Source organism: Molothrus ater, chromosome 1 (genome assembly GCF_012460135.2).
Source record: "Molothrus ater isolate BHLD 08-10-18 breed brown headed cowbird chromosome 1, BPBGC_Mater_1.1, whole genome shotgun sequence".
NCBI classification, from domain to species: Eukaryota; Metazoa; Chordata; class Aves; order Passeriformes; family Icteridae; genus Molothrus; species Molothrus ater.
In genome coordinates, this window is record NC_050478.2 from 3,913,465 (window position 1) to 3,941,283 (window position 27,819).

The 27,819-nt window shown below is 41.8% G+C and overlaps 1 protein-coding gene across 1 annotated transcript; it reads right to left on the reverse strand.

Annotated features, from left to right (window-relative positions):
• Window positions 1-995: 995 nt before the first annotated feature.
• On the reverse strand, window positions 996-19,237 carry AQP1 (aquaporin 1 (Colton blood group)). The gene is made up of 4 exons (XM_036406858.2): window positions 18,737-19,237; window positions 4,612-4,776; window positions 4,418-4,498; window positions 996-2,952 (listed from the first exon to the last, which is right to left on the reverse strand). Exons 1-4 carry the CDS (start codon window positions 19,124-19,126, stop codon window positions 2,773-2,775), a joined length of 816 nt encoding a protein of 271 aa, XP_036262751.1. The 5' UTR covers window positions 19,127-19,237; the 3' UTR covers window positions 996-2,772.
• Window positions 19,238-27,819: the final 8,582 nt, after the last annotated feature.

The following is a 27,819-nucleotide window of genomic DNA, read 5'->3' on the forward strand; positions in this document are numbered from 1 at the left end:
GTGCCAGGAGTGGAAGCACCATTAGCAGCCATGCCCTGAATCCCTGCTCTCAGTTCAGGGTCTAAGTGCTACAAAAGCACTTTAAAATACACATTTAGCTTCTCCTTCTTTAAGAAGAATGGAGGGGTTTAAGCCTGGAATTCACCTTGAATACATTTTTTTCTTAAGAGCTTTACTGTAAATTGTTTAAACATTATCCCTGTGAATAAAGGGTCTAGTGGAATCCACAGTAGTGGATTGGAATAGAATGATTATTAAGTCCCTTCCCACACAAAACTTTCAATGATTCGGCTATTCTACAAAATACACAAACAAATCACACTTCATTTACTTTGATTTTTTTTGTTTGTTTCTTCACTAGGGAAACAATTATTGTACATCTTTAATCTATTTTATTTATCATTTTAATGATCATAATCTAGAGCAGCTAATATGATGCAGTCCTATCACAACCCAAATGGAAAGAGAGTGGGTTTTGTCTTCACAGTTTTGGACATTGAAGCATAAAAAAAATAAGCCAAGTTCTCTGCAAGGTTTAGGCTAAGAAACAAATTGTGAATTTCACATTTTCTGCACCATTAACTATTAAGTTACCTGAGACTTGTCAAAACAAACTATTTACTGCAGGTGAGTCCTGCAACTGTTCTGGCTCTCTCTCTGGCCCAGAGATTCTGTAAGGTAAAAAAGGGTTAATTTGGAGTCAATGGAGGCACTGGGACAACAGCAGATAAAATTGGAAAGATATTCTAGGAAGTGGGTACAAGATCCTGGTTCTCTGCTTCATTTCCAAGTACAATTTGGAAGAGTTCACTTCCAGCTGAGGATCTGCTTTGCCTGCCATGAAAACAAAGAACATCTTCCCTAAAAGGAAGCATCAAGTGAAGAGTGGAAAAGCAGAAATTGGCAGTCTTACAGGTGGGCACCTGAAAAATGGTGCAGAAAATTTAATTGCTTTACATGACAAATTAAAAATGAAGAATCATGAACAGCTCATATGTTAGCACAACTGATTTTGTTTATTTTTAAACCACCCCAAAATCCAATCATGCTCTATGTACATAGGCAATACATGGGATAGCACACCAAATGTAGACAAGAAAGATAAAATATATTCTGGTTTATTTTGCTGGTAATTTTCATTTTTATTCTTTTTTCATTGTCCATCTGCTCAAGTTGATGAAATGATCCAACCCATACAGATTCTTCTGCCAATCCTACCTCACCTCCCAATCCCATACTGTCTCTCAGGGAGGAGAATCCATCCCATTACCTCTGGGGGATTCTGCTGAATGCTGGAATGTGCTGATTTTCTGTCAGTTCCTCTGGGCCTCATTTCTTATGGAAATTTTTTTAGAGCAGAACAAGTATATCAGCACGTGTCTGCTTGAACTATATTCTATTGTTAGTAGGTAAGACCAGCTAATGATTTGGGTTACTCAGGAAATCATAAGTAGCACACACACACACAAATTTAAACAGAAAATAATCTTCCACGTCATTTAGACTGTTAATTTTCTTTCTCATTTCCAGTGTCGTTTATTTTGCTAAGCACTGCTGCAATTCTTACCACTTGTCTTTATGCTCTTATTTTCTTACAAAACAGTACACTAGGCTTTCTGTATAAAACATATATATAAACATTTATATATATATATATATAAAAAACAAAGCAACCACCCCCAAAATGGACTTACAGGTATGTATTTGTCCCTCATTAGAAAATAAACCGTGTGTTCATCTGTTTGTGGTCCCTGAATGTCACAGCGCTGGCTATTGGGATAGGGTCACAGAGAAAGGGGACTTCTTTTCTCTTTGTTTTGCTTTAAATCACATGATAAATTTCACAAGGTGAACAAAAGCAGAGTAGTCACAGCAACCATCAGATCCTGTTTGCACACTGGCACCATGTTGCTCTTGTTGCCATTATTGCTACTCTCCAATTTGAATTCTAGTTATTACTTCCCAGGAGTTAAAATATCTTTTTTTTTTTTTCTTTTTTGGTCACATATATTCTTCCCTTACAAGCAGCTGGATGAAAGTTTAGGGAGAATGAAACACTAGAAAGTCTGAAAGATCCTGTGACTCTGGAAATTCCTACCCTGCCTTACTTTTCTGGCCCTCTTTTTCTCAAAGATGATCAATCATTTAGGAAATTATGGGTAATTTTACATAGCAACTAATCTTTAGTAACCTTTCCTTCCAAAAGATGCTTTTGAGCACTGATTTGAGACTGGTTTTTTTTTTCCCATTCATTGCTGGCATTAGATGCCAGCCCTGCATTTTTGTATAAATACTGTTTTTTCAAGTGTAAGGCCTCTGTTATTGGTACAGATGATTCTCTGTCAATATCTATTCTTCCAGGAAACAAATTGGTCATTGGAATTATTTATCATTACTGAGTGATGTGGTAGGGGACGCCCCCCCTGCTAAATACACCTCAAATTGGGTGGTACCAAGGGAAGGGTTAAACTTCAGCTCTATTTATTTAGGTCGTGCAAAGGTGACCTAAATAAACTTCACCCCATTTTGTTTATATCAGGACTTCTCAACCTAAAGACTCTGTAATTGAGAAACCCCAGATATAAAAAATGCTATTAAGATTGGGGGCAGAAAAAAAAAATAAAAGAAAGGAAAACCGTATTGAAATAAAAAAACAAAGTACTGCTTGCTGGTTTACAAAGAGTCTATAACACTGATAAAATCTTCAGAAACCAATGTGCTGCTTTTTTTTTTTTTTTTTTCTTTTTTTTTTCCCTCTCTCCATGCCCTTCTTTATTTTGGTTTCATTTCAACCCGGGAGTTCATATCATCCCCTTCCAGGTCATACTCTTCTACTTGGCCACTGGTCCACACCTTCATGCGGTCGGTGAGGTCGCTGGTTCTGGGCGCCAGGATGAAGTCATAAATCAGGGCAGCACTTGCTCCTCCAATGATTGGGCCAACCCAGAAAATCTGGAATAGAAATCCAAGCCATTGCATCGGGTATTTCTGCATTTGAAGCTCCTCTGAGGATTTTCACAGGGAAATTTGCAGCCTGTCCACCTGAATGTTTATTTAACCACATGACATAAGACCAGGAATCTGTCACCATGAGAGGTGAATAACTGTGACCATGCTGTCAAATCGTGACATTTAAAATCAGTTGCCTACTGCTAAAACTTCTCTGCTACTCCACATATAGTTGGCAGGGGAGCTTAATTTCTAAAACAACAGGGCAGTAGTTTCCATTCTTCTATTAAATTCCAGTGATAGGTGAATTTGAAATACTTAATGAGGGCTTAATTAGGGGCTTAATTTACCCCTAGATGCTGCTTAGCTGGTGGTATTGCTGTGATTGAACTGGCCTAACCACTTAAGAAAATTAAAATTTAGAGGGAGAGGTAATAAAAGGATTTTAGTAGACAAGTTGATTTTGTTAGAAATAACAGAAGATATTGAAGTCTTTGCAAGGCCAAAGCACTACTGAGTCTGGCAACTCTTTTATTCCGTAATATCAGTAGTTTTAACACAAATTATTACATCTATCTTCTTCTGTATCTACAAAGGATAATAATTTTCCTATTAAATTCTGAAAATATCAGCTCCTCACTTAGTTACTTCCCTTTTGTGTCCTAATAATAATGCTTAAGTGGTAGACACTGCCAAAATTTCCCCAGGGTCTTCCTTTTATGTTTTACTCTTTAGATGAAAATGGAATCTATATCCAAAATTTTCACAACTCCATTGTATTACCACTAAATTTCCACCTGTGCCTATGTAACTGGCTGCCAAAATCATAAGTAGGAGAGTTGGAACAAGCCCCATTTTATATATTCAAGAACACATGTTCATTTACAACTTTATATCAGCCTTCTTTATTGAGCTTTAGTGAAATAAGTAAATTTTTGTGAAGAACCTCATTTTAACCACATTTAAACACAAGAAATAATCTAAAAATTTATAGTGTTTCCAGAGCACTTATCCTTGAAAACACATAAGCAGACACTCAGCTTTAAGATGCTGAATATTTTATTAGCTCTTAAACATTGGATGATCCGTTTCAGTTTATAAACCTGCTTAAGAATCTTTCTAAATTAAGCAGTAGCACTTTACAAATTTAATTTAAACAATAAATACACAGTACAGGATTCTGTGTAATAAGGCTTAAACAATTAAAATGTTTGAAATAAATAAATATAAAGGGGAATAAACCAAAGAAAATCTACTGTATTACTTTAAGTACAGAGACTGAATGAGCCTGAGGACTTTTTGTTTGCCTGAGGCTGGTCAGGATTTAAAGGAGAGTATTCTTTGTTAGGTGAAATGGAAATGCCAACTCTCTGACTTGCTCCTAATGATAGGTGTTGAAATGTTTCTGATCTTGTAGGTTATGTGTTTTCAGAGCCTTTCGGGAGTTAAACAAATTTACTCAACTTACCCAGTGATTTTCAAAGTTGTTGGCGATGAGCGCTGAGCCGAAAGATCTGGCTGGGTTAATTCCACAGCCGGTGTAATCAATCTAGGAGGTGGAGAGACAACTACAGGTGAGGCACAGATGAAGCTTCCCCATCATCTCACTGGCCCACGCCGAGGTGGGAGAGGGCAGATATAACCTCTGAGGCTGAAACTTACAGCAAGAAGATGGCCCAAGGCAACGGAGAGACCAATGGCCAAAGGCGCCGATCCCGAGACGTCGTTCCTTCTCCGGTCTGTGGTGGCCAGGACACACAGCACCAGCTGGAAGGTGGCAATGATTTCAATTCCCAGCCCTTGGCCTGCATTGATTCCCTCTGAAAGCTGCATGGAGGCAAGAGGGAAAATGTTATTTCATATTCCTGCATGACCTCAAGCAGTGTAACAAAGTTCTGTGGTATCTCTTTCTTCAATATGAACCTGCACATCCGTTTCCTTCCAGGGGTTCTTTTTTGCTCAACAGGGGGGAAACATAGGAAAAAATAGGAAAAAATTGAAGAGAAATTAGTTTTGGAACACTCCCTGCTGTACTGAAGCCTAGGCATAAGCAGTTGTTTGGGTTTTTTTGAGTGGTTTCTTCTTCCAGCCAAAGTGAACACTCAGCCACTGGGCACAGTGAGAGTGGAACTGATCTATGTGTGAGAAACAAATCAGCCAGAGAGACACCTTCAGCAGTTTACTGTTCAGAAGTGAACTCTGGTGCCTTAGGACAGTCACTCGTTGCTTCAGGGACTTCCACATTAATATTTAATGTTCCACCTAGACTGTAAATTAATATGCCACAGGAAATACCCTGAGATTTCCATGGAGTTTATGGGGGACTGGTAGATGTGACAGAAGACCAAAAGTATGTAAAACATCTCTAGATATTAACATTTAGTCAATGTATCTCTAATTTGCACAGATAATGGTGTAGTCAGTGGAGATGAGATCCATTCACCTGATGAAGTGAAGGGGATCATTTGAAAGCTCGGTCTTTTTTTTTTTTTTTTAATAGATCTCATTTGACTACAAAAGCTTAAACACCTGACTCGCAGCTGAACTGCTTTTTGGTTCCTTAGACTCAAACTGAAGCTCATTTAACTTCCTTGGGATACGTTAAAAAAAAATCCCCAGTTAAGGAATCCCAAGGGGCTGACAGGAGTGCTTCAATTTCCTGCTGAAGTGGATTATCTAGAAAAACTGAAACTGTCAGGGATAAATATTCCAATGGAATTATTAGTCATGAAATCAGCAGAGTTTCTTGTAAATGCTGTAGAGCATATTGAAACCATGGTGATTCACAGAAATGGACATTACAGAGCAGAAATGCTGCCGTATTTCAGGAGTACTGCTGAGAACTTGTGCCTAACAAGAAACCATGGAGGTAAACCATTTGATGTTATAAGAAGTTTTGAGTTCTGCTTTCAATTGCTGTACTCAGTGGTGTCTCCATTAAGTCAAGGCAAGTGTGTTACTGAGCTGAATAACTTGATGTTAAGCAGAAATAACTCACTTGAATGGATGGGATGAAACATGAGCTTGGCCACAGGTCAGAGAACTGAGAATGTGACTCAGAGTAGGAAGCAAACTCTGCAAAACTTGTATTAATTTGTGCTATCAGTGGGTTATCACATCTGTCAGAGCCCCTGCATTAAAAACTGCTGGGTCATTCGTGGCAAAAACCATAATTACATGCTATTGTGACCTGTCCAGAACAATGAAACCACGGGAAATCCTGCTGTTAATCTGATTTTGTGGTTTATGCCCTAATTTCCCCAAAGCTAATATTTGAAAAACCTTAAAAGTTAAAGATGGTTAACTGAACTATGTCACTTTCCACAGGTGCTGTTCACATTTCTTGTTTCTTCTCTGTAACAAAGTTGAATATCAAATTCCTAAGCAACGAAAAAAAGTCATTTGAGACTTTTCTCAGCATAAGTCTGATTTTTAAAGCCTGCTATTCTGAAACACTACTAATGTATTCTTATAGCTTGTTCTTTAACCTGCAGGAGTGATATCCTCTGAGTTGGAAGTAGTTTATTCACAAATAGAAGGGAATTCTGGTTGAAGGGATGGGTATTTTGGTTCCTTCAGCATCCACAGAGTAGAAACTGAACTCCATTAATGAAACCTTTCATTATTAGTACTTACATGTGAGAAGTGTGAGTCTGACATAAATGCATCCATACAAGATGCACTGAAAATTGCAGGATCTAGAAATTCATGCTTGATATCTCTGAATTAAAATTCTATTGCTTTTGTAAGTTTTAAAAATAAACACTTTTTTTCACTGTAGAAACTGTGGGATTTTTGTCTCTCAACAAATTAGGTTTCCAGTGTGTTTCCTTGTATCATAAACCAATTCAAGAATGTGGACTATGTACCCTCTGGAAAATCTTATCTCACATTTGGAAGGCCAAATGGCCAAACTTAAAAGCCAGGTAGCAAATAAGTGACTGATGTGCACATGCCCAAAAGCAGATAAGAAACCAAATTCTTTTCTATCATAATGCAACCCCAGAGAACCCAGAGCTGCTGTGTGACACATCAATGTTGGCATTTGACAAAGCCTTGACATTTTAAAATATTAAACACTTGCCAGCCATTGGGCTTTCCCTTCACTTGAAGGGCTTCTATAAAAGACAATAAGAGCAAAATTATTCTTTAAAAACCTGTGATAATCTTTGAGAGGAGGAAATCATATTCTTCCTTTCCCTCCAGGAAAAATACATCCTACAGCTGACGTGACTTGAGGTCATTCTCCCTGCTAATCAACACCTATTGATGGGCTGAGTGGGATCAAAGAAAACCTGGAAATATCATAGGAAACCTTTTGCTTTCCTCCAGCCATGTAATTTTACACAGCCTGCCAGAAACATTAATATTCTCCTGTGAGAGCAAGGACTCTGGGCCATGCTCCAAAATGGGACAAACCCTGGCAAACCTTGGATGTCCTGCTTTGCTGGGGCCTGTGGATCTGCAGTGTGTAAGTGTAGGATAACAGAATATTTATTTGCCTTCTTATCAGAGGTAAATTTTCACTGCAGCAGCAGCCCTGGACCATCCATGGTACACATGGAACAGCACCAGTGTTCACCATCCCAAGCACACCCCAGAAAAGGTTTAGAAAGGGAATAGGAAGGTACATTCCCTTCTGTCAAGTTAAAATGTACATGTACCTATTTCTATAATTTATATTTATATTTATATTTATATTTGTATTTATGTTTATATCATCCTCATTCACAGAGGATTTGCAAGTCTTACCCAGATAACATTTTGCACCTTTTGAATCTGCACCTTTATCATCCTTTGCTTGTATTTTCTTTATGTTATTCAGGTTTTTAAGGAAAGTTTGAACTTTTGTGGAAGATTTTGTAGAAGAAGCTTCAGTGTTGTCTAAAGCTTAATCTGAATTTGGTAGGAAGCAGTACCACACTTTAGAGACCTGACTAAAAATCAACAGCTGTTCTTAACATCTTCCATTCTGTTGCTGAGAATATCCAAAATGCAAGGTGTCCAATATCTCTGCTTCCTAAATAGTCAAAAAATGCTTTGAAATGAGACACAACCACTTCTAGTGCAGTGTTGGGGTGAAGAGGACCCTTTCCAGCGATCTGTACCCACACTGCAATGCCTTTTTCCCTGTACTGGTACCTTGATGCATCTGCTGAGAAATCTTTGACATCTTCTCTTTGCAGTCCAATAATCCTCATTAAGGTAAGAGAAAAATTGTCAGAGGGCAGAGAACAGCACAGCAACTCCCTGAGCTTTTCAGGCTTCAGATCTGGGACACTTGAGGAGTGGATTCAGAGCTTTAAGGAACCAAACATGCTCTAAGGGGTTAAATGAAACACACAAGCCCATATTCATCTCCAAGAGAGTCTACATAGGCTTCTTTTCCTTTTTTGTTCACATGAATAATTCCACTAAACTTCATTTCTACTGTCAGTGTTTTGACAGAAGAAGCACCAGAAACACACATAAGAAATGAGCTGAATCACTGGCAAGATGGGAGAGTTGTCTGTGGACACATTTTTATGATCAGCTGAATCAATCTTGGCTGCAGCAGCTTGCAGCAATTCCTCCTCGACCTCACAGCTCCCAGACAAGAAGCAGAACATGGAGACACCCCAAGGGAGGTGCATCCTCCTATGAGCTGAATCCTACCATTTCCACCCTTAACAATCCCACGATTAATATTTTTTCCCCTCAGTTCACTGTGAATCTGAACAAGGTCATGTAATAAAAATCTACTGGAATTCAGTAAATGTACAGAAAACACATCTTATTCAGAAAACTCCTGAGATGTACCTGACTGGAAACTAAGGAAGCACTGAAGGCAAAGTGGCTCAAGAGACATCCAAATGAAGAATGTTAAACCCCAAAAAACATATTCTAGACATGAACATGAGAGCAATTAGTTGAGAACACCTGCTTTATGTCTTAGGATATGGGCAGTGGCCACATCACTTCCAGCTCTCCATAAATCACACAGGAGATGGGAACTACAGAATTTGCTTTCCCAGAAGTGCCCTTAACTGCCATGTTTAGCTGACTGCCTCCCACAGCAATCATTTGGGCAAATTAATGATATGTTTTCTTTCCTTTTGATTTTTTTTTTTAATTTCTTTTTTTTTTTTTTTAGGACAGGATATTTATGAGTTGTCCGCCTTCGGAAGAAGAAACGGGGACAGGAAATTAAACTGGCCCAAGGTAAACCCCACTGTGTACTTCTCTAGTGGCTTCATATTTTTCTTATTACCAGTGAAAGTATATCAAGTTCAAACCTGTTTCCCGTTACATGGATAAGACACTTTGTTATGCAAGGTGGTTCCACCACGTGGGATGGGCTGAGCTCCATCTCATCCAACAAACCCTCAGCCCTGGACTGGAGCTTCCAGGGCCCAGCTTCCTTTCATATAACAGGGATTAGTTTCTCATTGTTCCAGAAAAAAAAAAATTAAAAAAAAAAAAGAGAGGCCTCTGGTATTGCAAAAGTCTATTTTTTAGCAGGGCAATGTCAGCTTTCCCCATTCTTATGAAACACCAGAGCAAGTCCTGCCTGCTGGTGTGGTTTTGAGGGAGAAAATTTAAGCCACAGCATTTCACAGCATTTTTAATGGCTGAGACTTCTCTTCCTTGCATATCCTCACCATCTTACCTAAATTATTACCTTTTGTCTGCCTTGGCAGACATTTTTCTTAAAATTAGCATTTTATTCAAGTAAATTCTTGCCGTCTTACAGCATTTTTTTCTTATAGCTTAAAATTTCCCTTCTTTGACTTTCCTTCTTTTACTGAATAAGGAAAACTCTTCACAATAGTTTAGATGGTTCATTCTCTATTCATACCCCACTTTTTTGAAATATTAATCATTCTTTTTTATGCCAACTAGCTATCATTTAAGTGTTTGGCTGGCAAAGTTCTTTAAAGGGATGCTCTACAAATGTGATCTCAGAAATTCATCTCTCTACTTCCCTCCAAACCACATCCCACTGTCTTGCCTATCATTTTGTTTGACTTTTCTCATTCTTTCAGCTCCAGCTCTGTCATGAAAAGAACTTGATGATTTCCATATTGATAACATACCTTTATTCTCCTGGAAGTCTATCCCACATCTCCATAGCTATAAACCTTGAGTGATAGTCAGAATTGATTCAGAGATTAATCCCTGGCTGCTTAACTACAGTTATTCACTTCTACCCTTGCTATTTAGCAGTATCACTCTGAAATGGATGTTTCTATACCCATTAATTGAGTATTAGGGATTCAGGAAGTACAAAAGTCTCATTTCTTTAGTAAGGAGAGACAGGCAAAGATCTCAAGAGTTTCGCTCAAAATTATATGACAAGAGGACTCAGAAGCTGCTTATAAATTAGCTTTGGATTGTATCCTACATCAACAATGGAAGCATTCAGCAGAACCTGGGAACAAAATACATTGTCCTCTGCTAGATTATCCTTCCTATAAATACAGCCTTAAGAGCCCTAAAGGGGACTCATTCAATTCCCAAAGCAGAGATCATATTTTCCATTCCTTAGGCAGCAGACACCCTCCAGGAACGAGACTCAGCTCCCTCCTCCCACCCTCTGCAGGCCGAGGAGAAATTATCCAGGGCTTTGTGTTTTAGTGCCATGGAGAGAAAGAGGGGAGAATTATTATTGTATTAAACCAGAGCACATAAAACTTGCATGTCAGACCAAGACGGGCAGTAAAAGTTCCTCTACTGGACTTGTTTTTAGCACAGCTGGTCAGACACAGACAATTTTTTTTTATTTACACTTTTACTTTTTTGATGTGCCTCTGGGAAAGTTGCTTGGGAGAAAGTTTTGGGGTTTTTTTGGTTAAATGTTGCTGCTGAGAAATAAACAACTTCTATTCAGAGGATGAGGATTTGTGAGGTTTTGTTGGTTTTTTTTTTCTTTACCCAGCCAAACCCAAGCAAATAGTTAATTTTCTGTAATAGTTGAAGCACTCATTTATACCACAGAGCTGTTTATTATCTCCTCTATTACCAGCTTAGAAGGAGATAGTATTTCAGTGAGGAATTTTGGGCATATCTGAATTTTGAGCCAAATAGAATCATCCTTTTATTGTTGTTACTGGAATAACACCTGGATTTGCACAAACCTCACTGTATGGTTGTTGGCAATTCCACTAAAGTAATATTCATTTTATATTTTTAGACAAACTCCAGCAAATCTGTGAAGTTCTCAAAATTCATGAGCCATAAATAAGCATTGAACACTTGGCATTTCCATGGGGTTAAAAACCAGCTCTGAGCCTGTGCAACTCATTTCAGGAATTGGGGGAACAATTCCAACTCCTCCATTTCTCCAACCTTGTTCATCAAGCAAGAAGTCCTAACAAAGGAGGGAAAAGGGGCCAAACCTGACCTTACCCATTCCAAGCAGAGTCATCAGTGCCCTCAGGAGGAGTTGTGTGTGTAAATGTGTAATGAAACGTGCCACCCTTCTGCTCTGAAAGCCTTCATTGACTCTACTTGGCACAGAATTAGCCTGGAAAAGTTGAGTTTTCTGCGACACCTCCCAGTGGTTCCTAGAGAGGGGATGCACAGGACTCGTCCAGGGAAGCACACAGAGGATTTCTTTACTCCTTTCTAGTCCAGTTGTGCCTTACAAGGCTCTCAGGCCACATTTTCGCCCTCCTGCTGTTTATAGTTTCCTCCAGGATGCCTGTCAGGCTCTGTATATTTGATTTAACAGGTTGATGTTGTGCCTCAGCCTCAGATCTCCTCAGTTCAATGAATCTGCAGCAGTCAAACACCAGCACGAGCTCTGGATGCCAGGAAGATCATCATTTTCCCATCAATTACACATTAATAAATACTCAGGGCTCAGAATGTTCCCAGCCAGGCCAGAAGAACCTCCAGGAGACAATTGTGGTACCAGGTAAAGACCCCTCTGTTACTGAATTCTCTCCATTAAGCTGGAGAGTGGACAAACAAGCAAAACTGGACTACTGCCCTAAAGAAAACAGGCAATTTCCTCTGGAGACAAACAGGAAATTTTTCAGGGGCTATCTTTTCTTCCTTTAGTACTTGTGATGTGGTTTCGTATCCTTGCTTTAAAAATGCTTCCTTTAAAAATATCTGTACAGATAGTGATATTTTTTAGGATTCTCTGATTAAAGAAATGTTTTTCTCAGCTCCCTGAAGGTTTACATTAACTGCTAAAACCCACGAGCCCTGCTACAAAAACCTAGATTTTTTTTTTCTTACCATTGCACCAATTTAACCAGATTTAATCCATAATATTCATTCTCTTGCTGTGGACATTTCCATTTGTTCTTGGGCTGTGGTCCTTGCCATGTCAGATCTTGCTTCAGAACCCACACCTATTATTAGATTTTTTTTTTTAACTTTCCAATTAATTTAGATTAAACATTGAAATTTGGATTTATCTCATCTGAAGAATCTTTCTGTCCATCTGTCTCTGGTGTGTGAGTGTGTTTGGGGGTGTGCAAACACATAACACACAAATATACACAGAATACCCAAATATATTTGGTGTGATCAGAGAACTCTATGGAAAGGAAACCAATTTTAATGGTTTATTGACCACTCAGGAAGGCTGATGCCAAAATGAATTTTTACTTAAATCCTACTTAGCTTGACAGTTGATCTAACACAGAAAAAATTATTTTCTGAAAATCCCACTCCATTTGTATTTGTATTAATATTTGTTAACAATAATATTAACTAACCTACCAAATTAATGATGTTTTTAGATCTATGGCAACTAATTGTTTTAAACACCCCTGTGCATCCTTTTCAGGAATTTCTACCATTTCTAAGCAGAAATAAATGAAGAGAACCTTTGAGGCCTGCAGAGCATTTTCCAAATGCTCATCCTTGGATCGCCTGGCACAAAACCCATTTTGATCTCCTCTGTTTTAGCACAAAAGGACAGGGCTGCAGGAGGATGAGCACCAAGGGCCTCTCCTTGTCCCAGAAGAGGCTGTGCTGGTGCATCCCTCCATGCTCCCTGCCAAAATCCCGGGATACGGCTCTGTTATTGGAGAGGCGCTAAGCAAATCTTCATGGAAATGGAAATCAGATAAAAAGCTCTGAGATCTGAGATAAGGATTAGAGCCATAAGCCCAAATTCTCTGGGGGATGGGTGATAACCATCAGGTTTACATCTCAGCCCAGATGTTTCTGCTGTCACTGTGTGAACTCATTAAAAAGAGGCCGAGAGCGTGGCCAGTTTTGAGCAGGTGCCTTTCCTGTGTCCCACCTGCCCTGCCTGGGGCCTCTCAGTACAATGCTGGCAAGCCTTAAAAGCCCTCTGCTGCAAAAACTGACAGTGAACAATGAGCTATTGTTGTGACAGTCTTTGTTAAGAAATAAAAATCCCAGATCAATGTCATGTACCGGAACCATTTTGCTCATTTTAGAAATGGAGCAGCTTTTTGTCCCTTGTGAATGTTTGAGTCCTGGAGCATGCAGAGGAAAGGTTGGCAGTAGAAGCCTAACCTGGATCAAAAATAGGCAAGGCAAAGACATGGAGAATGAAGCTCCTCACTGTCCTAAACTTGAGAAAGGCACAAAATATTATCTGCATTGAAAAAAACAAATAAGTTTTCCAAGGATTTTTCAATAAGCACTAAAGGTCAGGATCTCAGCTGCGTGTCTCGTCCATCCAGCAGCACCTCTGGAGCTGCAATTTTCCACAGTGACTCAGAGGAAAAGCAGCATCACTTACTCAATTGTCCCCTCACACTGTCAAGCTCTCAGTTTATTTTGGATGTTCTTCCAACTGGAGCTGGCTTTGTTTAATTGGAGGTTGGAGAACAGGCTCGTAGGGCGCGGGCACGAGGAGCCAGGGAAATCACAAGGCAAACACTGAGTCACCCAGGGCAACCAGGCAAGCCCTGCTCCCCATGGTGAGAAGGCCACTGGTGTGGACCAAATGTGGGGAGTGTGGGATTCCCCATGGGGAATCCCCTCTGAGAGGAGTTTCCAAAGGATGGGAAGCATCGAATGGGGAATATCAGGGTAAATACTTCAGTATTTATCCCACAAACACCAGTGAAAGGTGTGGCAGGTCTCAACTACACAAAAGGGAATTCCCAGTGCTGGTGCAACATTATGTTTGCACTGGAAATGCAAATTGGAAATTTGTTAGGAGAAAATTCACCAGCCTGGATGCTCTAAAGGTCATCTGCAGCTGACAAGGATCCACATATCTTAGCACATCCTATGCTCCACTCTCCTGGAGACAAAAGATTGTTCATCTTCCCCAAGCAGCAGAATAAGCTACATGGAGCATGTAGGCAGTAAAGGAAAGAAAACCTAAAAAACTCCAGCATTGAGGTTCCAATTTGTTCTGATGCTGCTGGATCGCAATCCAGCTAAGTGGGAGTAGTTGTGGAAAGAGGATTCATGCCCATCCCTGGAAGTTCCCAAGGCCAGGTTGGAGAGGGCTTGGAGCAGCCTGGGACAGTGGAAGGTGTCCCTGCCCATGGCAGAGGGTTGGATCTTTAAGGTCTCTTCCAAGCCAAACTATTCCATGATTCTGTGGTCCTGTAGTGTGCCTTTGGTGAGGCTGGAAGGTCAAAGCAGCAGATACTGGCCTGGTATGAGGAGTCAAAGACAGCAAAGGCCTCCTTTTTCCCTGCCCTTGAGCAATCCAGAGATGGACACAGGGTGTTTATCCACAAAGGACGTGGCACCCTGGTGTGCACCAACTCTGCCATGGCTGATCCTGACCTGGGCAGCCCCAGGGAGCAGCAGAGACACAGCCAGTCACAGCAGAAATTCAAAGGGTGTTCCAGCAACAAGGAACTCTCCATGCTCCAGGAATAGCATCCATATGAATACTCACCTGTCTTAAAATGACCTCTGAATCCACTGACCACAGATCTCCTCTGGCTTTTCCAGAGAGCTCCTTAGTTACACAAATAACATTTATCAGTCCACTGGGTGTTTTCTAAACCCAAGGCCTCCTATTTGTTATTCTTGGTTGTTTTTCTTGTCCCTTTATCTACCCGAGCAACGTTACCTTCAGGTCTGTTTTTCTTGCGTACAATTTTTGATCCACTTATAACTTTTAAAATAATATCTTTCATTATAAACTCAAAGGAAGAGTTTTCAAATAGTTTCCAAATTATAGCCCTGAGAGTGTGGGGACATATTTCCTGGCACTCTCATCACTGTGCCAAAATACAGAAAACTACGAAATTGTGAAAATTGTGAAGTGGTGTCTGCATTTGTCACAAAATTCTAATTATTTATCTATACCTATATATTTAGCTCAGATTATTTTTCATATATATACATATGTATCTATATATATATAGATATATATATCTACAGATAGTTGGATAGAAAAATAGATATAAAAATATAAAATAACCTGAGTTAAGAAATTTTCTGACCATGTTTTTAAAAGTTTGCTGAAAGTTCTCCAGATAAACATTGTTCAACAGCAAATATTGTGTTACTTTACAGCACAGAAGTCTCTTCTCTCCTCTCTTTCCTGCTTGAGCTCTCTGTTGGTCATTAACTGCCTGTGCTGAGTAGTTTGTTCCATTATCTAAACTCCAGATCTGTCCTCACCAGACAATAGCCAGCTCTGCTGGCAGATGAGTGCATTTTGGATCTGGTATTCTCTATTCTTACAGCTTTACCTAATGGAAATTTGTAACGTGTAGTAATCCAACTTTCAAAAAAAAAAAAAAGATACAAGATGATGTAAGGAAAAATATTTAAATTTTTAGAAGAGCAAACACACTGCGTACTCCTCTTCCAGCTTCTCCAGTTCTCAAAGTTTTTACTTTGGAGCACAAGCCACTACTAAAATATATTGGAAGTTAAGTGTCTTAAAAGGATTCAGTAATCTAAATACATCTGTGAGTGCTGTCCAAAATGTCTTACTTGGGACCAGCCAAAGTAACTAAAAATATGTCTGTTGACTTAAGCACAGTTTGGATCAAAATCCTAATGTGTGACTGGTTTGCTTGTCTTAGTGTAAACCAGACCTTAATACTGAACCTGTTAAAGGCACATCCTGCATTTTCATCCTCCTTTCTTTCTCCTCAGCCTTGTACTGTCCATGGCTGAGGTTTGTGCTTCATTTGCTTGTGTTTACTTTTTTCCTTTTGTGCAATGAGAGACACGGATTTATCCCACTTGATTTTGGATTCTTAGCAGAGGCTTCCAAGCCTGGAGCCTCAGCATGGCAAAGAGTAGCTGGGTGTCTCTGGAAGCAACTCAACAGATCTAAAGGTTGAGGTGCCTCTCTTTGTCCCTCATTCCCTGTGGATTAGAGAGCAGCCAGTGGAAATGGGTTCTCAGCTTGGTCCCTCAGCACAGGACCTGCAGCCAGGCAGGAGAAATCCAAGTTCAGGCACGCAACCCCAGCCAGTATCCACTGGGAACACTGGATGGCCACTCACTCCATTACACACTGCCCCCACCACATTTTTCCTGTAGAAAACACCTCTCCAAGAGCACAGCAGGGTCAGAACAGAGGACAAAGCCACAAACATCCAGACCCTCTTCCCAAACAAGCAGCACTCTCTTTCTATTCCTTTTCTGAGCAGAGAATCCACACCTCATTATCCACAAGAAGGGCCAGAAGAGAGAGCAGCTGGCAGGGACGCCATCTCTGAGCCTCCCCTTCTTATCCTCAGGTTAAAAACCATAATAAAAGCAACTCTGTGGTTCCTCCTTGCCAGATCTTTGCTGGAGGAGGCACCTCAGTGCTATGGGTTCAGGATGTGCCCCATTGAGATCAGCCCGGCACGAGCACAGCCCCTCTGCTGCTGCTCCCCCCTGCCTTGGGTTCAGACCCAGTTCCCCCTCAGCCCTCCCCTCCCCAGGCACTCCAGGCTTGTCACTGGGAAATGAATGGATTTGCTTTCCTTTCCTTTTCTTTCCTTTCCTCTCTCTCAAGGCAGAAGAACAGCTGCTGCCCTCACTATCCCCAGGGGGGTCTCCCCACTACTCCTCCAGCCAGAACATTTGTAAGTGGATGTGAAAGAAAAAAGAAACAAATATCTGAATATTTTCCAATGGCAAACAGTGAGACCAGAGCTTTTAGAAACCATACTCTCTTATTTCATTGCACAGAAATTGCTGATCAATTTGTAAAATTTATATGATGGACACTTCACCCTGCCTGGTTTTGCCTTCGTAACTTGAGGAGTTACTGACTAAGGGGCAAGAATAGCTTCACCCCCCTTCACAAATGGCCAGATGGCCAGGTTTAGAGCTTTGGTTAGAGGAAGGAACCAGTCATCAGGATTTCATGGAAGCAAAAGGGAAAAGCCAAGCTTAAGTGCTACCAAAACCAGACCTCCCGTGTTTAATGGCAGTTGGACCTCTCGAGGAAACCACTTGGGCAGACACCCTGTCCCATGTGGTTCAGCTGTTCCCTCTGTCAGTGGTTTCAGAGGAAAAGATCAAGTATCACACTCGCAGCCAGAACCTTCTGGAGTCAATAAAATTATTTGCTCTTCTTCCTCAAAATGTTTTGAGTTAACCCATCAAAATTTCCAAAGCGCTGGCAGGATGGAATAGCTGCAGGCACCAGGAGAGAGGGAGGTGAGCAGCCAACTCATGAGGGTGGATGATACTGAGCTGCCCAGGAATCACCTTAATATCAGACTTTAATCTGTTTTAAAAACTTGACTCATGTTCTGAATTAAGTGTAATGTCAAATTACAGTATGCAAAACCATATTGCTGTTTTGCCTAAGTTATTTCAGAAGAGAGGTTGCATTTGCAGTTTTATGTCCCAAATACCCTTGTGACTACAAATGGGCAGAAGATTACAAATTAGCTCAATTTACAAACTGCAGTCAGGAATATTTTGAAAGAAAGAGGCCAAGGAAAATATGTAAAGTACTTGTTCTTAAGAGATCAGGTCAAGTAAGTGACCAGAAGGAATTTCCATTTATAGCACTGTGTGTCCTGCAGTGGCTGTAGCACTGCTCTGACAGTGGGTTGATTTCAAGTTTAGAAGTGTATTTATCCTTTTTTCTCTCCTATTATCCTGCAACAAAAACAGCAAAATGACATTTTGAGAGGAGGTGTTGTGACCAAGCAGTTTTTAGGCAGCGTGATGCGAGCATCTGCCTGGGAGAGAGCTGGAACCTGCACCCCAGTTACCTGCAGCTGCCTCACATTTTCCTCCAGTTTACACGTGAGAATTCAGGATTTGTCCAATTTTTGCCCAGAAATGCACAGAAAGGGCAGCTGGGATTCTGCCAGGCAGGATCTGAGCACTCTGCCTAAAGCAACAGGTACTGCTCACATCTTTGGGGTTGGGATTTCTCTTGCTGCACACCTCTCTGCTCCCATGGGTTTTCACTGCAGCCATCACCAGTATACACAAACCATTAATTGAGTACTGAAAAATAATCATACTCCCAGAAGCCAAAATAACACTGGTGTATACACATTAATCAACATGTCACCTTAGGGACCCTCAGAATCACTAAAGATCATAAAACTGCCAGTGATTTCAGTGTTAAATTGGCATCAAAAGCCACCTTTCAGCAACCTAGGTGTACAAAACTGAACACAAGCAAAACTGATCACGACCAGAATGTCCTAAAGCTCCAAAATGAGGGTGGGGAGGAAGGACCATCCCTATGACATCCTGGTTATCAGTCAGGACTGGATTCTCTCCTACAATAAACAGCCAAGCTCTCCGAGCTCACCAGCACCAACAGAACCCCCACATCTTTAGTAAATTACAGCTGCTACATTTCTCCTCTAAAAAAAAAAACAAAACCAAATTAAAGGAGGAATTCAAAGTTTCTACTTACAGCATTAAGCCCCAGGGAGTTTCCTGGGAGAGAGGAGGTGACTCCTGAGAGAATGGCCGTGGCCACCACTGCCCCCAGGCACTGGGCGAGGATGTACATGAGCGCCTTGAAGATGCTGATCTGGCAGCTGAGCAGCAGCCCCAGGGTGACAGCTGGGTTCAGGTGTGCCCCACTGATGTGGCCCACGCTCTGAGCCATGGTAGCAATGGATAACCCAAAAGCCAGGGAAACCTTCACGTTGTCCTGAGACCTCGTTGATGTTTTGTTGGCCACCACGGGGAAGTTGAAGCCCAGAGCAGAGCCAATGCTGATAAAAATGAAAAGGCTCATGGCCAGGAACTCAGCCACCACTGCCCTCCAGAATATTTTCTTTCTGAATTCACTAGCCATCTTTCCTCTTTCTCTCTCTCTCTCTCCCCTCCTCACTTTCCCTTCTCCCTCTCTCCCTTCCTTTGCCTGATATTTTCCCTTAGAGGTCTGAAGAGAAATCTGGAGGAAAAATACAGTCCTTGGATTATTTATAGGGCTTTGGGTGGTCTGTAGGAGGGAAGGGGTGTTGCACAAAAGGAGGAAAGAACATCTACATAGATGCTGACTGCTAGATTGATGTAAGACACTGTTTCCCTGCCAAAGTTTTTTCTTCCTTTTTTTTTTTTTTTCTTTTCCCCTCCCTTAACGGCGTTCGATCTCTGCCGCCGTTTTTAAGAGGCTTTTTGAAATTCTTGGAAAAATCCTTAGGAGAGCCTTAGGAATTTCAGCCTCACTTCTTTCACTCCTGTGTCATCTTTCAGCGTGTGGATCGGGATGAAAGCTTTGATGGGATTTCTGTCTGGAGCTGAAACAGAAAGCAAAGTTTTCAGTGCAGGCTGGTAAGTTATTCACACTCAGCTTCAGCGGCAGCAGATAACAGCTGAAAGTAGTAAATAAGACTGACAGCTAAATCCACACTCCAGAGGCTTCAGTAGCTCTGTTTCTTTTGAAAAACAAAAGGTAGAAATGTCCCTTCTGCTGGCTCCGTGGACTCGGAGATGTTTTGGATGCCAAGTCTGGCGGCTGCACGGACACTCTTGGATTTACACAGCTCACACGAGCTGCTGCTCACTCGTGAGGGATCATTTTTAATCTCTGTGTAAATCTGCCATAACACTGTGGTAAGATGGAATCTTTAAATGCATGTAATTTGGATGCCAAGGATTATTTTTTTTTAATTTATTGTTTTAAATTTATGTCATTTCTTCACTTGTCTGCTTCCAAGCATGGAGGCGTCTCGGGGTTTCCCCAGCCTGACTGGAAGGAAAAAAGCCAATTTGGGGGCTTCCTAGCCCAGGTCCTGCATTGAGAGCCCATCTCTCACCACCCTGCTGAAGGTCAGCTCAGCTGCCCTGGCTGTCTCCAGGGAGACTCTGCTGCTGCTGAGGCGCAGGACTGGCCAGACAGAGGGGACAGCAAGGGAGAAGGGAAATTACATGCTTGGTTTTGCAGACAAAATGAACCTCCCGGCAGTGCCAGAGCCTCTCGGAGCTAAAGGTCCCAGTGCCTGGCTTTACCTCGGCGGGGCTGGGCCACAGGGCTCGGATTAACCCCTGAGCTCTCAGATCCCTGCCTGCTCTGCAGCTGTGGGTGCCTCCAGCTGGAAATCCCGGGGTCTGCTCTGACTTCAAACCAAGGAAAATCTGTTCCAGAAGGAGGAGGTAATTCCCCAGGCACAACTCTTGAAGGATGGGTGTTTAAAAGCAGCCGGCTTCTCTGCCTCCTCTTTTTTCTCTTCTTTCTTAATACACTGGTAACATCTTCTGAATTGTTCTTAAATTAATTCAAGGTTTTTTCATGTGGACAATATGCCAGGAAGAAGGAAAAAATTGAGCACACACCTGGATAGTATTAGACAGCCAATAAGGGGGGTTTTAAAATATATTTGGTTTTCAAAAGATGATTCAGCGACAGAGCTGAAAACAGTTTAAATAAAAGCCCAGATGTCTGCAGCTTGACATGCCCAAGTTCTTATTCTTTCTAGGCATCAGATGTTCTTGATTTTTCACATAGCCAATTTTATTTCTTTTTTGTTTTATGATACACTTACACAACAGGACTGCACCAGTGAAAAAGGAAAAAGTAAAGAGTGGGACTTCAATGAGGAACAAAGTGACAGACAAATCAAAAATCTAATTTAGCCAAATAGTGGAATGCAATGGAATTTTAATATAAGATACAGTTGACTGTAGTTGTATCCTGTCCAGTGGAACTTTTTATTTACTACAAACACTATCTGAGACAAAGATCTCCAGTGATCAGCTTCCCTGGTCCTTCCAAGAGAGTGCCCAAAACCCAGGCAGGACATGTATCACACACCTCAGGGAAGTGAGACAGCAGAGCTCTGTGAACAGTTTGCAAGAGTTTCCATGTGTCCCAAATTGGCCTCTGTGGGATGGAGCTACCCAGATAGTAACTCTTGTCCACAGGAAATTCCCTCTTTACTCACCTCTTCCTACAATTAGGAACTGGATGACCAAGCCACCTCTGTATCAGTACTGATAAGGTGAGGAAGAACCCCTGCGAGGAAAACTTGCAGAAGGTGGGAAAATAGACCGGGGAAGTCTTGCAAAATGCTCCCCTGATTTCTGCAGTCTCCTCTTGGTATCCCTGACTGGCCTGTGCCACAGACAGGAGCCCAGGAAAGCCAGACCTTTACATGAGGAACACAAACATTAAATGTACCTCAAGAAGAGAAGATGGGGCACCACCTTGGTGTTGAACCCATTGGTCACCTCACACTTGCATTTTCTGGGACTCTCCATTTGTCTTTTCATAAATGTTACCAACCTCTCTTGTTATATTTTGGAACTTTGTGCCACAGTAAATCAACAAAACGGTCATTCAGACAGAAAAGGAAAAAAAAAATCTGAAATAAATTAAAGACAACCACAGGGAACACACACAAATAAAAGAGACAGATTTTTCCTGTACATAGAAGAACCTCCAAGTGAGGAAACAGAAAGGGATGGCAACAAAAGAACAAATATTCTGCACAAATAGAGGGAATTGTGGACAAATTAAATTATGCAACTGTGTGAGTGTAACAAGGAAAAAGGGGAGAGAAAATGTGAGCAGAGAAAGCACACATTAGTTGGACTTCTTCAGAAATGTCCACCACAGCACAAATCTAACTGGGGCCCAGGGCACTATGTCACTTTTCCAAAAACCAAGCTCCATCCCATGTTGCTCAGGTTGATGGCAAAGACCCTGGCGCTTGTTAAAGTAAAAAAAGTACACTCAGACCCCAAAACCAGGAGAAGCCCAAAAATAAAGGACAAAATCCAATTTCCTGCATATCAGATAAGCTGGAGTTTCTGCAGACAGCTTTTCTGGGCATGGTTTTGACTTATCCATCACACTTGAAGGTTGTGGTGGTATAAGTTGGGTTTTTTGTGTTTGAATTGAAGGCACTTGAGATAGTAGTTTATGTTTGGACTCAAGTGTTTATTATTTTTATTAGTAAAATAGTTTTACTACTGTGAGTTCAGCAGCTTTTCATTAGAAGGCACAAAATGGCCTACAATCTCTTGTTCCAAGGTCTTTTAAGACTAAACTATCCAATTAAGAACTGACACTTAGATTATTTTCTTTTTTAACTCAATAACTGATTTTAAAGATCTTGCAATGTGGACTTTTCTGCCCAATTACAAAATGCCACCCAAACGCAAGAAGAAGAAGGAAAAAGAAGCATGAAGAAGAAACCCAGAACAAAACCTTGTGCCTTTTATCTTGTTTCCATCCACAACATACTAAAAACCCTGAAACTTAAATTTCTCTCCAAGTGATACACCTACACTACTTCACAAAGGTAAAGTTGGGATTTTTCTAGAAATAGAGATGATTGCCCAACTTAAGTCAATGTTTAGGACAGGCAATTAAGAACAGATCTGTTGGGAACAAGAAAGAAAAATGAGCTTTATGTCTGAGGGGTGTTTCTTCACATGTGACTTAGACCAGAGTATTCCCAACCTCTCTTTGATTACTTACACTAGAGACAGCTGAGTGAAAATCAAGCTCATAGGAATAGGTTTTTCATTGCCAAGATCTCAGGGCTGACTCCTTTTTTGTGTGAAACAAATCCAGTTTTGGAGGGCTGAAGCACAAATGTCCCTTAACATTTCATTCAGAAAACAAATGTACTTGTTGAAGTGCTAGGCTTTGTTCTGGGATCCGACCCATCAGATTGTGCAGGATCTCTGCTTTCTGAACAAGAAACAAATGTCAGTGACTTCACATTTGGTCTTGGCTAACATGAAACCTCCTCGAATTTCCTTCTTAGATGAAGGAACAGTCAAAGTCTAAGGGCAGAAGGAATGAACATAAGTCCAGCAGTCAAATGATTGAAAGATCCAGGGGGAGTTCAGCAACATACAATTACTCCTCTTTTGAAAGAATTAGTTATGCTGTGACCCTGCCAGATGAGTCTTTCAGCAGGCAAGCAGCAGTTCTAGGGAAGCTTTTTTACCTCCAGTTTCAGAGATAACAGAAATTCCCACTTGTGCCCATGGGCTTTCACCCCTCTGAGCCATCACCACTCTCACCACCACGGAGGACAGCAAAGCCATGGAGCAGGGAAGAACGAGGGGATCCATGTATCCTGCCTAAAGCATCTCAGAAATGGGGAGGATTTGAGCACTGACGGATAGAATGAAAACATACAGAAAGGTGTAGTTCACAGGTGGAGTCTCCTGCAAGAATAACACTCACAAACTTCAACAGATTTGCAGCAACACTCAGAAGCTGCTTCCTGGACTCAAATCACTTTCTGGATAGAAACAGAACCTCTCCATGCTGCTGATGTAAAAAGTACAGGTGGAAATTGAGACAAGGTAAAGATGCTTGAGATTTCTCTGCAGCAACTGCCTGATCACAACCAACGCCTGTCAGTGTGAGCAAACTGGGAGGGGCTTTAGACCGAATCCCTGATTTAACACTCCTAAATCTGGGGAAGATGGAATATTTCACACACTTCCCCCTCTCCAGGGGATTCACTACCAGCCAGTCTCACTACCCACGTGTGCTCCATCTGCCAGCTGATGGGAATTCTCTCCTGAGCTGCTCAGCTGGCTTTGCTCCCTGAGTGATGACCCAATTTGGTTTTCAGTCTCAATGCTGGCTGTCAGGGGTGTCAGAGACATGAGAGGGGAGGAAGAGAGGGAAAGAGTGCACAGGTGCCACTTGCAGGGGGCAGCCAGGAGTGGGGGAAGCCTCATCTCTGGGAAGCCTTAGCCTGGCAACACCTCACATGGGGCAGTCAGTAGGAGACACGGTGGAGGGGCTTCTCCAACCTGGTCACGAAAAGGTCTCCATCAATAGGTGGCAAAGAAAGATTGGACTGGGCCAATAGTCTCCAGTGTCCCTGGAGCTTGCTGCTGGGTTTTGGCCCATTTTCTCCCTCCTTTGCCCTGCCCTTCTGGCTCTCCTACTCTGGCTGACTCTTGCTGCCCTCGGGCCTGTCCAGCCTCCCTGTATCCCTGACCAATGCCCTACTCTAGCAGCGTGGGGTTTAGATGGTGGTTGCTGCTACCTATATCTTATTTCCCAATGAGGATTTCCTGTGGAAAAGCTGTTTGGCTAAGCATTCAGGCAAAGCAGCCAAGTCCATGCACACCACAGTCACCATGGCAAGCTCAGTGAAGAGAGGCAGAAGGGCCTTTTATATGGTCAGTTCCTGTCACTATAGGACATGAAAGAGCACAAGCGCAGCACCGCTGCTCTCAAGGTGAAGAAAAAGGGAAGTTTATTTTCTGATTTTAACATTTATAGATTTCCAAAAGCGACAGTGGATTGGAGGGTGACAGTGCCACCTCTCCAATGACACTGGACAAACCAACAGTCCATCAAATTTCTCTTCTTCCATAAAAGAATGCAAAACAATTAGTTATTTACAGAAAGTGGGTGAGAAAGTTTGTTACAAGAATGTAAACATCAGAAAGCTTAAAAAGTCTTAAAAAATCAGGGTGACAAGTTCCAGCAAGGTTTATTTCAGCATGCCAAAGGGGAACAAGGGACAAAAGCAAAGAACATGTGCAGTGCACAAGCTTAAGTATGGGAGGGCACAGGGGTGGTACAAAGGGCAGGGCAAAAGGCAGCAATCTGTAGAGGGGATGAGGGATGAATAATTGGGGTGGGAAGGATCAATTGGCCAATGGGTAAAGCAACCTGATGTAGATTGGCAATAGGGCTGCAGACCACCATGAGGAACTCCTTTCTGTCTGCCCACGTGGGGAAACACTCTATGGCAAGTCTCCCCAAGGCAAGGCTTTGGAGAGTTCCCTGAGGGGGGAAGATTCAGAGGATTCCATACCCTGCCACTTCTCCCCCATGTCCTTGCCTGGCCTGCATTCAACCCTCCCTCCCTGACCCAGCCTGTCGGGATCTCTAGTTGGTCAGGGTGACAATGAGAAGAGTTTCAAAGTCTCTTTTCCCAGCCTGGCGCTTGAAGAAGGAGTCAGAGCTCTTCATTTCTCGGTCTCAAGGTTGTTTATTGTATCTTATCTATAAAACTCTTTCTCCTGTCCAGCTGAGGTCTGCTCAACAAGACAGTTCCAGGCACTCTGCCTGCCCCCGGGGTGGTGTTATGTCTTTATACTAAAAACAACATATACAATGTTTATAATTACTTCTCAACACCTATCACCTGTGTTAGACAGTGAGCTTCTACTCTAAACCAATCTAAAAGTGCCAACATCACAGCAGAAGATGGAGGCCAAGAAAAAGAAGGAGAAAGGCTGGACACGCCCAATTCCCTCCATCTTGCTGCCCTGAACCCCCATTCTAAAAACCCCAAAATCTACTTTTTCACCTTGTGATAAATTCACTATCATTCTACTTAATTTTTCATGGCTTGCAGATCTTCATCTAAGGTTGGTAATTTGCTCCATGGGTCATAATCAAACCCACAGGCATTTTGGGCTCTGTGCCAGGGTCTCTGAGCCCCCTGGCAGGGCTCTGGGCTGCTCAGGACAGCCAGAGGGATGTCCTGGCTCCTGACCCAGCCCATCACTGCCATCCTCACCACGACTCTGTCCAGGGTCCTGCACCTCCTGTCCGAGCGCCACTGACCACGTGTGCAGCCGTCACCGTGGCACCAGGTGCCCGTGAAGCCACACAGGCCACCTGGACACCAACAGCTCTTCCCTGATCAGCTGGTGGGAACACCCTCTTTTCCCCCTCTGCTTTCTCCCTCTCTCCTTGTGGGAACACAACCAGCTGGGATGAACAGTAGTTTAGCCCTGGTTGCGAATACAGGAGGCATCAACCAGAGACCGTGAGAAGCAGGACACTGAAAGGGAAATATCGGGTCAATGTCACCCTGTTCTTCAAAGTTCTTCTAAACCTTCTGATGTTTACATTTTTGTAATGGAGTTTCTCACACGCTTTTATGTAAATAATGATTGGGTTTGGATTCCTTTCTGGAGGAAGAGAAATTTATGGACTGCTGGTTTGACCAGTGTCGTTAGAGAGGTGGCAATTTCATTCTCCAATCCAGGGTCACTTTTAGAATTCTATATATATCAAGGTAGAGAAATAAACTTCCTTCTTTTTTACCTTGGAAGTTTCAGCGTGCGTGTAGTTCATTTTGTGTCCTATTGCAACAGGTCAGGTCATGGTGAGAAGAGTGTGCTCATGGGAGTTGGTACGTTAATGGAATTATTCTAGAATAGGTCATGTTTCTGGTCCTTGTTCTCAGTTGGTTCATGACCTGTAACATATAAGGTCATGTTCTGAGTTCATGCTCATGATTGGACCCCTGCCCTTAGAATACTCCTATAAATTGTTATGTGTGCCATGCCCCTCGTCTTTGGATCTTGGCCCTCAGATGATGCAGTTTCTGCACTTGTTATTTTGCTAGTAAAGTTCTTTATTTTTGGGGCAATTCCATCGTTCCCCTCCCTCTGTTTTTGCCATGCTCCCTCCAGCTGGACTGGTCTTGGAGTTGCAGAGAGCCAGACTGCAACATCTCCTCTCCCCCATTCCTTTTCCATTCCCTTTCCTTCTTCTCTCTCTCTTCTAGCCCTCTTTTGTTTGGGTGATTCCTTTTCCTTCTTGTTTCCATTACCAATAAGCAGTTCTCAGATACAGCACTGACTTTCTTTCATCCCTAGTTTGGCCTAATTTCATTCCCAACCACCCATTTTTAAGAGAACTCTCTCTGCAGTTCCCCACAGTGGAACACCACACCCTGTATGGAAAACTCAGAGCCTGCAATTCCCTCATGGGGCCGGACACTGAAATCCCTCTGTGGAGCTGGACCTGGATTCTCACAAACTCCTCTTGGGGGGATCAGCAGTTATTTATCCACCACATGAGTCACCTGCTCTTTTGGGAGGCAAGATGGGCTGTCACCCTCTAACAAGCAAAATCCAAAGGCATAAAGTTCTCATGATGAATTTTCATTTAGGTACTTCATGATTCAGTGAAATCAAAGCAGGTTTTGAAGACTGAACAAGTTTTTTTTATTTCTTATAAAAAAAAAGTGTCCGTACATTCCTCCATGTTCACCTAGATAACATAATCCTCTTTTGATGGATTTTTAAAAAACTTTTCACTACACATTGAGCCTCCTTGCTACAGCAATTCCTTGTTTCTGATCCTCATTTTCTTTCCTTTTTTGTTTTTTTTTTTTTGGTTTTGCCCTCCAGACCATAATAAAACAATAGAAGAGAAAAGCTTATTAGTGAATATAAAATGGGCAAAATCTGTGCTTGTACAATTAAATTAAAAAGAAATTCAGTATCAGCAGAGGCTGATACTGATATCACCGACCATTTAGCCCAGATTGATAGAAAAGATGATTTAAGATTTGTTTTCTCTTGAAGGAGATTTTGAAGGCATCTGAAGAGAAAATCGCTCTTGAATGTCCTCAGAGAGTTTCCTTCCAATTTCAAGTTGTTCTCTCCTCTGAGAACAGAAGACCCCACTGGACTTCCAAAAAACAGCTATAATGCAGTGAGAAATTCATCAGCACAGCAGAGTTTTTCATCACAAAAACAACAAAGCCACATGGGTGGCATTTTGTCCCCAGTTGTAGGTGCCTACCATGAAAA